This window comes from Anser cygnoides, chromosome 11, assembly GCF_040182565.1.
Source record: "Anser cygnoides isolate HZ-2024a breed goose chromosome 11, Taihu_goose_T2T_genome, whole genome shotgun sequence".
NCBI lineage: Eukaryota > Metazoa > Chordata > Aves > Anseriformes > Anatidae > Anser > Anser cygnoides.
This window is the reverse complement of record NC_089883.1, coordinates 2,964,540-2,977,928: the sequence shown is the minus strand read 5'-3', so window position 1 is coordinate 2,977,928 and position 13,389 is coordinate 2,964,540. Positions and strand designations below refer to the sequence as shown.

The following is a 13,389-nucleotide window of genomic DNA, read 5'->3' as shown; positions in this document are numbered from 1 at the left end:
TCAATTCACCAAATATTCGTTACTGCTTTGACGTTCTCTGCACTGAAAACGCCTCCTCTGCAGAAAATCAGCCTCTGGTTCACAAACAAGCCTTGCAGGAGCTTTTAGATGTGTGTCTCAGAGGCTCGTAGAGACAACAGAAACTCCAGCACTAACCACCCTTGGGTACTGAGACTGCAAACTTTCCCCACTGCAAGCCGGCAGCACCAGTGCCCATAGCCTCCACCATCAGCAATGTTCCTTCTTTTCCCTTTTCAGGAGCTGCAGAGAGAGACACGAGTCCAACCTGGAAGAGCGGCTGAAAAGGAATTTGGTTTTTATTGCACAAGTGACACTGTATTGGCATAGCTGTTTTTTTCCTGCCCAATAACGTAAATGAGCTCAGTAACTCAGTTTCGTATTGTCTTTTTACCTCACCTCCTCAAAACATCTTGTAAACAGTTATGCATTTGTCAATGCAAAAGTTTAATTGAAAACCTGAGCGTCCGCATTTTGGAAGAGGGATGGAGCCTGTCTTCCTCAACAAGTCAGTGCTGTAGCAGAGCAGCTACGCAGAATTTATCTTCTTAAACATCACACAAAGAAACACGCATAAATGATTAAAACACAGAAGTCTAATCACACTCTTAGAGCTATTAAGAGACGTCAACACACAGCCATTGTATTCTCAAGCTACTATCACAAAATCCCCAACAAAAAGGCAGCAAACAGATCCCCAAACACACAGGGCAGCATTCCTTCTAACAGCAGGCATGAACCCTACAGCCTACAATATGCAAAATGGAGAATTTAATAGACAAAAATACACTTCTTTGATTTAAAAAACATAAGAGATTAACGAGTTTGGACAAGGAGCGTTCATTCACCACCGGACACCCTCCTCGCACCTGCCACGGCCTCTGGGGTCTCTCCTTGGAGCACGTCACTAGCTGAGTGCGGCAGGAGGAGCTGCTCTAGGAACTGCTTTTCGCTTGGCTGGGACAAACAGTCTGTTCAATGCTTCCCCCAGCTCCTCGCCCCTTGTCTGGAAGCCAAGGGAGCACATGGATCCCAGTCCAGACAGGCAGAGGGGCCATCAGGCAGTCCTCTTTCATTCCCCTCAACTTCTTTATACAGCTGACAGCTTTCAGCCCAGAAATTAAATCCCTTAATGCACTAGCTCAGCCACAAGCTGACACCCCGGACCGGGTGTAACCAGAAGCCCACGAAGAGGCTGAGCAGTGGCAGCTTTCCAGGAACGGCCTAGGATTTTTAGGGGGCTCTTCCCCCACCCCAGGTTTTGCCCTCGATCCTTCGGGGTACGGAGTTTTACACATCCAGGGAACGCTGAGCCCTGCTGCAAAGCAGCCTGAGCATGCTTTGCCCACCGCTCCAGCTCCCGTAAAGCTGTCAACATTGGCTCTGTGTTTGCGTACACGCAGTTGGAACTGCTCTTCGTTACGCCAGGAGGGCCCGGAGCCAGCCAGACTGCACGACGGATTCCTGCTCGCTTCCCCAGCGAGCTTTTGCAGCGCCCCGAGCGGGAGCCAGGCTCAATAAACAGGAGGCGCCGCGCCGACAGCCGCGGCCACGCAGCCCCAGCTGCCCTACGGGAACCGGGGCTCTTCTGCTGGGGTCCACAGGGTTGGACACCTCAGGACCGTGTGTCTGAATCTCCAGCAGCCTGAGGATGCGTCACGGAGAGCTTCTGGGAGGCAAAAGACAGAACCAAAGCTGGGACATGGCAGAGGCGACGGGAAATGCAAGCCCAAGGCACAGCAACCTACCAGGACCACATTCAAATGCCATTGATAATGTCACTACTGCAGATAAAAACTATTATGCATAAGCTTTGAACAACTCTTTGTGCTTTTTCATAGATCGGTGAGAGTGAGAAATTTCTCAGTTTCTGACTGAGAAAGGCACTCAGAGCAGGATTTAACCTACAGAGGGTGAGAAGCAAGGAGCAGGTACCTGGTGTACCCGAAGCACCTTGGAGAAAGGCAGAGCAGCGCCGTCCTAACCTGCCCTGAAACCCAAACATATAGCCCCAAAGGGCCAGGGGGGCATAAGCTCACCAGCCTCTGGGACTGAGGGCTCCCATATTTCTTTAATCATAACTCTATTTGTAATTAAATTGGGAAAGGGGCTCTTTGGAGAGGAGCGCAGGACACAAAGGCTGTCCCGTGGCTCCTTTCCCCACATACGAGGTGCTCACAAGGAGGGTTAGTTAGCTGACCACTGCTCCGTGCTAGCAAGGCAGCCTGTCTCCGCATTTTGGCTCTCAGACCTGCCCTCAGGATAGTGCACGGGCAAAAAAAAGACTTGGTTGTGTGAACCTGCCTGGATAATACTGCAGGCACTGCCACTCCTGGGTTTGAGAGGTCGCCCCTGCACCGAGCACGGGGCAGAAGAGCTGAGGCAGAGCATGGGCTGCACTCGCTTACGCATCCCGACACCAGCCAGCCACTTCCCCGGGGGATTTCTCCAGGCCAGTACATCCAACTTCCAGGATGCTGCCGGAGAAATCTCTCAGGAAAAAAAAATAAGAAAGAAAAAAAAGCAAGCTGTAAGGCAGGCAAATATACTGCTACCTTTTCTACAGAATTGAGATGGAGACATGGTCAACAGAAGCCCTTTCTGGCTCGCTCACACACCCCAAGCCCTGAAACCCCTCCTTACTCAGCCACCTCAGCTCATCTCGGCGCCCGGAGCCATTTCACTCCAGTAATTTCCTGCTTGCGCTCGGAGGCTGAACATTTCACAGGGGCTGACACCTATTTCATCAGCTCTATTTGCAATTCAGATCCACTTGCAACATCAGATCTGTTTGTAATTCATGTAACCCGTACCTCCAGCGACAGCGGAGGGGGAACCGGCTGGGGGCCCTGGGCCGAAAAGAGAAATGGCAGAGGAAGCCACCTCGCGGTGGGGTCTCCCCGCTGCCAGGGATGCAGAACGCTCCCTACGAGCGATGCTTCGAACACACAACACTGGGAGCCTGCAGTAACACAGTCTGGCGGCAAAGGGAGACTGCCAACTTGGAGGGAAGAACTAAAAGCAGATGGATGCATCTGCATTAACTCGGGACAATGCAAATCTGTTCTTCTAGGAAAAGTCTGGGAGGAAAGCTGGCTTAGGAAAGCTGGCTTTCCATGGGGAAAGTTCGTTAGCAATAGCCACACACTGTGTCAGACCACTTCGGTTGGCCACTTCCTTAAAGCGCTGCAGAGATTCCCAACCAGGCTGTGCCTGAGGACAGCATTCAGTAACCTCCCGTCCCCTCGCCCCATCCTTTTCTTCTCCCGCTTCTCACTTTTATGCACAATTCACGCGGCGTTGCCCCTCTGCTGCACTGGGCACAGAGCAGATCCCAATGAAGGGAAACTCCCAGCTGCGTCCCCAGTGATCCCTGGTATCTGAACGAGGCTTGCAGCCCCTGCGATCGAGGCTGACTCACCCCAATCCCGTGCCTCAGCACCACCGGGCCTGCTGATACCAGCGGGACGGAGACAAACTTCCCCCTTATGCACCCCCTGCATCTAAAGGAACAGGACCGTGAGCTTTGCTGCGGCTCCGGAGCCTGATGTCTTCACTCCGGCTGCTGGGATGCTGCAAGCGCCGCGGGGCACCGCTAGCCCTCGACCTCAGAGAGCTACCGAGGCTCTGCTGCAACGCAGGCGATTAATAATTAACAAGTGCCATCGGGAAGCCAACCGCAGCAGCCTCGCTGTCCCGCAGCCCCTTGCAAGCTGCCGACCTGATTATTATCGCTGCTGTGAGCTGCGGCCCCGGCTCGGCAGGCAGGCACAGCCTGTTTAACACGCCCCGGGAGAGGCCGGCTGCAATCCCTGCAGCGCCGACACGCCACAGGGGTAGGCCAGCACCAAAAGGCTCCCGGAGGAGAGCTGAGTGAAGCCTGCGGCGAAAATCCTGCTTCAGTCCGAGCCTTACCAAACACCAGCTCTTGTTTCGAAAAGCCTCAGAAGCGCCGTCGATCTGGGTTGTTAGGAGATGCAGGTGGAGGACTGCGAGCCATCCCCAAATCCAGCCGGCCCTCCGGAGGCAGTGCCTGTAGCACAGGAGCCTGGCAAACCCCAAACCCTGCTGGCAAACCCCAAACCCTGCAAGCAGCCGTCGGCGTGCGTGGCAGAGACCGGCTGCCCCTGGGGACCTGGGAACAGCTCACCTCTTCCCTGCCTTACATCCCCTGCTCTGCTCGATTATCCTTGACACCTCTGTCGCCACTCACTTTGGTTCAGCTGTTCTGTTTAATGGGAAGTGAGGGCTCTGGGTTTTTTTATTTATTTATTTTTATTTAAAATCAAACCCTCTGTCACCGCGGGCTGCTAGAGCTGTCAGGAGCGCGGCGTATCATAGCCCTGCAGAACTTCACAGACAGCCGAGCTGAAATTCCCCCCCCGGCTCCCGGGAACAGGCTGCTGACACTCGAGCTCCGAGTTGTTCTCCCTCGGCGATGCGCACGGTGTGATGCACGCTGGCCCCGGACTGACTCCAGCAAGGAAGGAGCCGTGTGTTTGGATGGGTGTCTGATGGGTGTCTGCGCCAGCCCTTCACCGGTTTCATCAAAAAGCTGGGGGCTCAGTCCTGTTCCACGCCCGCTTGAAGTCCCTGACTTTGCTAGGCTCAGTAAAAGGGAGACAGAATGAACCTTTACAGTCTGTTCTAGGCAGAAGGTCACTTCTGGCTTTAAAGATTTACTTATTAAGCTAGAAACGCTGTGTAATTCCTCTGTCACTTTGCCATCCTTCGAAATCACACTCACTACGGTTGGCTGAGCATCAGCTACCACAAAGAATGGGGAGTGCTTTCCCCAGCCCAGCAGCTGCGTTATGTGAGCAGCTTCAGCTACCTGCTGCCCAGGAAACACGTGCAAAGAGAGTCCTCGTGCGTGAGCATTTGGGATGTCAAGAGCAGAGGGAGAAGAAAACCAGGGTGCCGGTTAAACCAGCAACTCACAGTAAAGGTGCTTTCTCCCTACACGTTTCCGTGACCCCCTTGTCTCCCAGAGCAGCCTCTTGTGCCCGGACCGCTGCAGATGCTCTCCCTGCTGGAGGAAGACCACCCTGCTCTGGTCAATGCTGCCCTTCTCCAGCATCAGCAGCACCACAGGATCGATGCCCGGCTGTGGTCGGGGGGTCAGAGCAGAGCGGCACCGACCCGAATCCAAGCTGCCCCGTCCCGGCGCCCACATGCAGAGCGGCGAAGGGAGCGCGGCGCGTGTCGGCAGGGCTCAGGCTGAGAGCCAAGCCAGCATCCAGCACGTCGTTCGCACATGCGGGGACTGAAAATCCACTTGTGGTAACAGCACGTCTGTTCCTGCGAGGTGGTGGCCAACTGCGAGTGCTGCTCACTTCATCAGCACCTCCCCAGCCCTCCCCAGGGCTGGTCCTGTCCACGGGCTGCGTTCTCCTGCAGCCCCTGGGAGCAGGAAGCACCCGGAGCCTGGCTCTCCCTTGGGACCTCAGCCACGGCCGTACAAACACCAAAAGAACAGAAAACGCAGAGGTGTTTCAGCTGCCTCCCAGCTCCGTCCCTGGTACCGTATTTCATACAAATATTTGACTGAGAAATACATTTGCTGGGGACACTGCTGCAGCAAGCTGCTACGGCTGTCAGCGTAAATGATGTTCTGCCAACGGCGATCTCGCGGCGTCACCTCTAATAGCACGGCACTAAATCCCAGCTCACGGGGGACGTGCTCATTCGCTGGAGGACTCTTTGGTGGCGTGCTCAGCCCGGACCCCAGCCCAGCTGTGTGCACGTGCAGGGCGCTGCTCCGCGCTCCCCGATCCTGCAGCTACGCCAGGACAGGCACAGGACCGTGCGGAGCGTGTCTGCGGGACCACCACAGTAACATCCCCGCAGAGACCTTGTGTCAGTGCTGGAGGTGGGCTGCTGTGTCCGATTCTTGCCAGCCTGGCCTGGGCCAAAAGGTTTTGCCCACGTACCAGCATGACATGCCACCGACATCGCAGCTAGGGTTACTCTGCATGCACAAGAACAGAGTGCAGAGAACACAAGAAAGAAAAAAAAAAAAACAATCAGGTCCATATCCACATCCTCCTCTCATATGAGCACACTGACCTCCTGCACCAAACGCCTGTACTGCCTCCAGAATGACACGTCGCTGCTCCAAGCCTGTTTATCTGTACTTATAGAGGTGGAAATCGAAAAGTTAAGGAACTGATTCTCCCTGTGGCACACTGTCAGAAAGGAAAGGAGAACCCGAGTGCCCTGGCTCCCAGGACCTCGCTGTAACTGCTCTGCAACGACCACCCTTAGATGCGAAGGGAGACAACCACTGAACTCTACAGGATGGGGCTGTGGGGTCAAGATCTCAAAACGGATGGTCTTGTTTTAATCTCTGTACTTCCCCCAGCCCAGTCAAACTCCATTACGATCTGAAATTGCTAATCTCACACACAACACTGTGGTGCCCAAGCCCTTCTGCTGTCCTTCCTTGAGAAGGCAAGACTTAGCATTTCCCCGTGTGCGCGAAGGACCTGGGACACAGGGGAAATTAACTTTTTATCTGTGAGCCCAGAGCAGGGCTCCACCAGAGCCTGCTTCCTGAGAAAGGAGCTGCAAGAAACAAGACGCAGCCCCGCAGGAGCTGACCCCAAGCAGAGGCAGCACGCACAGACAGCGCCTGGGAAAGGCGCCCTGCAGCCAGCTCCTAATGCCCTTCTTGGCAGCGCTCGCAGCAGGGCTGCGGCGTTCATCCATCATCCGTGCAGGTGAGGGGCGGCGCTGCCAGATGTGCTCGGTGCTCTGCATGCCAGGGAGCAGCGGAGATCCATGGGGGGAAAAATCCAAGCCCTCCCTCCGCTCCTATTTCTCCGGCGGGCTCCGTTTCAGGGCTGTGCAACTGAATCCCGCTTCTCCGCCTGCTCTCCTCCCCTCCTTCTCAAAACGCCGCTTCCCCGGGGAACGTCTGGAAATTTGCACCATGAAGTCTGCGCAGCCGAAACATCTGCAGGGCTTGCGGCCCTCGCTCTGCCCTGCCTGCGCGCGGCCAGCGCGCGTCTGGCCGCTGACGCACAATCCGGGCCGCTCCCCGCGACAGGGCAAGTCACAGCAGCACGGGAAGGGACATTTTGGGGTTTTGGGGCCGTTTTTTTTAGGCCGTGCAAGTATGGCAGAAAGGGGTCGTGCTAATTGCTGTCTCTCCTGGGTAAAGGCCTTTAGTAAGGGGGATGGAACAACCCCCAGCCACCATATCTGGAGCGAGGGGGAAGGGGAGGGAGGGAAAGGGCAACTGAAGAAGAGTTTTAGGGAAAAGAATTCTTTTGCTGTGCACAGCCAGTTCAAATCCAGCACTGGCTGGCAGAGGCATGAGCACGAGGTGTTCCCAGGCCTGCGAGCTGGCAGCCCGGTGCCAGCGGCAGTGTTTGCATTACACCAGCACGACCCAAAGTCCATCGGGACTGCCCAGTGCTGACACCAAAGCTGCAGGTGCAGGTGGTAAGGAGCCTCTAGCTCCCATGGCACAAACCCCTTCCTTCAAAGACTGGACCCCTCTCACCCCAAAATCAACGGCTCACTAGCCAGCAGCATGCTTAGCTGCTCCTTCCTGCAGACACAAAGGAGTTTGGCCTCTGAAACATCCAAATGAGCAGCTCAAGCAATACCAAACAGCTGTATCACAGGCTTTTGTTATTTTTTTTTCCTCCCCTTCCTTTTCTTCTCTGTCCTCTAACCAGCAAAGGATTTCTGCCTGACCAGTTCACTCCAAGTACTGCCAGCTGCTTCTGACCAGGGAGTAAAAGACTCCTCGAGCCAGTCCAGGCATCCAAAAACGTGCCTCTGATAGCGAAGTGCTGAAACAAAAAAAAGGATCAATACCATGCCAGTCACTCGTTGAGGAGTGTGTGGCCCACACAGGTCACTGCAGTTTCCCATCTGTCTCAGAGATACTTTTCCCCAATTATAAAAATCCCCAGAGATTTAACAGGCATGTTTTTCATCACGATCAGCTCAATCTGGTGAAAAACTCAACCTCGCATATTTGTTTTTGCAGCCAGCGGGTGGTGTGGTGCTGCAGAAGCGAGATTTGGGCGAGAACTCCAGGCAGAAATCTGCTCGGCCGGCTGGTGCTCCAGAAGGAACGCTTCCCATTTAACCTCTTCCATCGCCTCCATTTGCAAAGCAGATTAAACACTGCAGAGTACAAGATACAATTATGCAGAACAAGTTATTATGCCAAGGACGGCATATTCACCTTTGTAGCCTGATCAATATTACTTATCAATAGCAAACCAGACCCAACGCGGGAGCTGTCTCTGGAGCAAGCCCTCCCCTTGCCTCGGAGCTTCGTTAAGCACACGGAGGATCTGGCAGAGGCTGCCAGTTGGATACTGAGCGTTCAACTGCTCACAAATTCTCCGCAGATTCCACACGGATTACCTCCACGACACAATCCATCGATCGGAGGTGTGTTCTCAGGCCCCCGTTAATTACATTCCCCGCTGATGGATGAAGAGCAAAGGCGTCTCTGGGAAAACACGCCGGCAGCAGCATGCCAAGCAATACAACCCCGAACAAAGACAAAAGGGGCTGCGAAGCGTTTCAGAGCATTCGAGGTTAAATGTGCCTACAAAATACACCGGGGTCAGCAGGACCAGGAGGCGGATTGGGCAGGGGGGCAGCGTCCCAAGGGAAGGGACGGCTCAGCCAGACCCGGGGGTTTCGCCACTTGCAGAAGGGGATTACACCACCGGGGAGGCAGCCAGGCGTGCTGGGAAGGATGCCAGCGTCTGGAGACCCCCGCTGCACTCACACTCGCTCTCAGCTACCTTCTCGTGCCCCAACTTGCCCACCGCGCTCTTGGTTTACAGAGAAAAATGCACTCCGAGGCTGAGGCCCAGATCGGGAGGCAAAGGACAGCTCGCACGCAAAGCCCTGCTCCGTCTGCGTCACCAGCAGAAAGCCCAGCTGAGAGTGCTCTCAAATAGCAGGAAGATCTCTGGAGCCTGCCCCCCAGCTCGGCAGAGAGCCAGCGAGGCAGACACAGCGTGCTAGGCGGGTGTCTGTGCGCTGAAGCTCCTCCGGACCCTGCTATGTGACCTGGGGTAGACACAGCCCTGCTAATTACTCCATCCTCTGCTTCTCATTAGCTTGGCGAGCATCTTCCTCTGTCCGTGCCATTGCTTGCCTTGCCATCCGAGGCCCCTGGAGATTAGATCACAGCACCCCTGCGCCTCCCCAAGGTGCAGGCAGGGTGCCTGACCCTTGCTAACAGCCCTAGCACATAACTGCTGTTACAATCCACCTGCAGAAGAAAATCCCTGGGCGCAGAGAGAAACAGACCCTTTATTACTGTCGGCTGCCTGGTCCTGGGGCTGGCCAGAGCAGCCAGCTGCAACCCCCAGGTGGCAACACCTCCCAACCCTGCTCGCCCCATCACAGCAAAGAGAAAATCCTTATTAAAACGCCTTCTCTGCAAGTTTTGGCCAAACGCTGCCCCCATGCAGACCCACCGGGGCAGGAGAGGTTCTCACCGACGTGTCAGCTCAGCTCTCCATCACACAGCAGCTGCGTGGCCCAGGCCAGCACGCTCTGCCCCTTACCTTTCAGGACTCTGAGGACCGCGTCGTTGCTGTAGCGCTTCCGGGCAGCGTTGCTCGCCACGCAGTGGTAAGCCCCAGCATCGCTCTCCTGCACGTCCACGATTTGGAGGACACCGTTTGGAAGAGTTATGAACCTGAGAGAACAAAAGGAAAAGCGTGAGATAGGATATGCCTTGCCTGAGCTATCCGTCAACCAAAGCCCTTTTATCCCTGCTTTTTCTCCTACAGACAAGTCGCGTGCAGGAGCTGGTAAGCACAGCAGAGTGGGACCAAGAAACCTTTGAGCCATCCAACCAGTGGTTCTCAAAAAGCAGCAGGTACAGACCCATCCGCAGCACTGCAGCCTTTACAACAGAGGATCAGCTTCTAGGACACCAGGCCAACAGGGCTTTGCAGATACAAACCAAGTGTATAGCAGCAAGCAATTAGGTACACACACAGCTTTCTAGACATCCCCAATTGTACAAGTGCCTTCACACGCACAGTCTGCTACGATCAGCCTCAGCACTTGCTCTTCACAAAGGTTTGGTAGCCAGAGCAAAAAACATCACAAGGAATTCTGAACATCATCCCCTTCATGTACACGAGCGGACCGAGCGTCCAACAGATGCCCCTTCACGGCTCAAAGCAGCCAGGACCCCGCTCCTGTAGTGAGCAGCTGCCTGAAACTGCGCCATCCCTGGGCTGTGCTGATTGCTTTTGTTCTTCCAAGAATTTCTGGCTTTCACGAGCGGGCAAACTCACACCCAGGCATTCAGCATCCCCCCCATTCGCCCATGGGGCACTACTGGGGAACACTTCCACGGAGTGAAATGGCTACACGGCTCACAACATGAACACAATCCTTGCTGCATTATAGCGAACAAAGCAGATGATTAGCAATTAGCATAAAAGTAGGAGCTGGCTGTCAGCATCTCCATTTTCTGCCTGGATTCCTAGATGGCAGCCTCTTTATTCTTGAATGCAAGGCGCAAAGCCTACGTGATCCTTTTTAATTATATATGAGATCCATTTTTAATTGCAAGCCTCTATAAACAGAGCTGCCGAGCTTTGACAGGCAGCTCTAGGTTATCAGTCTTCATTATGAAAAGGACACATTCAAAGGCAATTGCTAAGGGGAGGGATAGCAGCTTCCACAGGAACAGCACAAAGACAAGTTATAACCATGAATGCCAGCCCTTCCATCCATGAAGATCCCTGAAAGTAACCCTGACATTAATAACTGTGGTTCTGCAGGCGCTGAGCCAGCTGGAAGCCATCAGCAAGGGTCATGGAACCAGGGGGACCGTAAGAGACGAGCCACCCCATGTCCAAGCCGTGGTCACCAACAGCACGCCCATTCCTGCAAACACTTACCTCGTGGTCCCAAACCTCCAGCAATGGGAATCCCATCCCCACCCCAAGCAGCTTGCTCCAGACAAATATCCCTGCTGCAAGCCTAGAGCCTAGCCCAGACCTCAGCTGCTGCGATCTGAGCTCGGCACTTCTTGCTCTCTGGGCAGCAGACGCAGAAGCAGAAGAGCTAGCAGAGCTCCTCCTGTGACCATGCTGTCACTGTATGCACGATCCTACAGATTCAAGGACGCAGTCTTGGTGAAGCTTCCCACGTAAGCAAGGGCCACTGCTCCACATCCCCAAAGCCATGCTCTCACTGCCTGCACAGACACACTTTGCTCAGGATCACACTCCAGAGACTTCAAAGGAGACAGTATCCTGAAAACCCTTACCAGGATGCCTCATCAGGACACAGGAGAACGAGGACAAATATTTGCATCTTCTCAGCACTGCGGAGGAAAAGCTTCCCACTGTGATAGTATTTATTTTTGTCGTGCATCTGCTGTTTGAGTCCGTAATTAATATCAAGATATTTCAAGCAGTAGGCAAAGCATCTTCCAGCCACAAGGAAGAGACTCCAATTCTCCATCACAGAATCACCGGGGCTGGGAGGGACCTCTGAAAACCTGAAGTCTTCTCCCTCTCGGAGCAGGGTCAGCTGGACCAGGCTGCTCAGGACCATGTCCATACCACGTGTATAGCAGAGAATATTCCAGCATTAACAGCACCGTTCCCTTTCTTACCTTCTCCCCAAGAAACTGCTGCCACATCCTTTCTCGCAGGCTAACCCGATACAGGCTAAGGTACCCCAGGCCAAGTGAGGGATCTGCTGCTTTGTTGCAGGCTCCAAGTCTGCTTTTGCTCACTGCTGCAGAGCCGTGTGGGTGCACCCAAGCACATTAAGGCACCGCTGACACATGGCAGAAGTAAACCCTCCATGAAGATAAAACCCTCCCTTAGCCGAAACGTCGATAAAAGATGCTGTGACTGCAGACCATGCGGTCTAAGGTATGTGGTTATGTGCAGACCTCCGAAGACCTCCAGCTCTTAGCAAGCACTCATCTGGGCTCTAGAGGAAATAATCAGCAATTTGGAGCCTCGTGTGAAACACAGCCTGTATGTAAAATGGAGAAGAGCCTATGCCAAAAGACGTAGCACACACCCCAAAGCAACTGCAGTCTAGAGAGATCCTGCAAGCCACCTCTCAGCAGCTGCTGCAGATTTAAGACTATTTTTTTTTAAAAGTGCTTCAGAGACAGAATTGTAAAAAGAATTCTGTGCCTTACTCCCATATGGGAGTTGGATTCTGTCCTGAACTTCGGCAGGGTGGGAAAGGTATTTTGAAAACCTCCATAAACGCTTCCGTACCCTTTGGGTTGTTTAAGTGCTTTTTAAACTCAGCCTTCAACACCTTTGAGATGGCACCAAGCTAGAACCTGCGCCCAACGGCAAAGGCCAAAGACAGCGCCCAAAGGCGATAGGAAATATAGGAAAAAATATAGGGGGAAAAAAAAGAGAACAAAAATATTTATTAGGCTTTTTTCAGTTTACTGTGATTGCTCTATCCCTCTTTACGTGCACCAATATCACAGCATTATGTGGAAGGCTGTATCTGTAGGCCCAGAGCCTGATTTGGGCATACATCTGACGGTGCTATTTCGGGATACAAAGCCATCGTCCTGATGCCTACCTACCCAAATGATTGCTTTTTCACAGGCTCATCAGCCGTGTGCACAGGAGGGAGCGCACAGCAACCAGAGGCTGGCCTGGGAGCTGGTCCTCAGGCGCGATGGGGCAGGGCTAACACAGAGGTCTGGGTGGCAGCCAGCGGTTCCTGGAATTAATTCCTTCGAAAGCCGGTTACGTGAAATCCAACAACAACAACAACAACCAGACAACAGCAAAAAAAAAAAAAAGCAAATCCTTCTGAAAAAGGATATTAGCTAAAACACGATTTAAAAAGCAAGATCTGCAGCCAGAGATTACGGTCTGTTTTTTTACAAGGAAAACAATTTTCAGGCTGCCCGTGTTGAAAGCAATCTCCGAGCAAGTAACTTCACAACATCCATCCAGCTGTCTCATTAAAAAGCCATTGCCCAATCTACTGCACACTTCCTTCTGCCAACCCTTTCTTTTTTTTATTACCTTTTTTTAATTAATTAATTTTTGTCTCATTACAAGGCAACAGCTTCCTACGAACCTTTACATACCACACTTCATACTCAAGGATATAAGCCGTTATTCTTACAGAAACTGTCTTTGTAGAAAAATTATTCCTAAACCTTACCCCCACCCCTTTCCATCCTCCCCTCCTGCCTCTTGGATTGGCTTTCCTGGGAGGGAAACAGCTCCTTCTCCAGAACAGCAAAAGAGTTTTTAGGAACTGAAGGGCAATGCAGTCACTGATCCCTTGCAGGGATGATGTCTACAGACCAGCTAAAGCCCAGCTACTGGTTTATTCTCTTTGCCTGTAGCTGACTTT

General features: G+C 53.3%; 1 protein-coding gene across 6 annotated transcripts in view; it reads right to left on the bottom strand.

The window, feature by feature from the left end:
- IGDCC4 (immunoglobulin superfamily DCC subclass member 4) overlaps window positions 1-13,389 on the bottom strand; it is an 89,425-nt gene that overhangs the window by 35,229 nt on the left and 40,807 nt on the right. For all 6 annotated transcript variants that reach the window (XM_048076260.2, XM_048076262.2, XM_048076261.2 and 3 more), the window contains one exon: window positions 9,573-9,706. In XM_048076260.2, coding sequence (XP_047932217.2) covers window positions 9,573-9,706 — 134 coding nt within the window. The remainder of the gene's footprint in view (window positions 1-9,572; window positions 9,707-13,389) is intronic.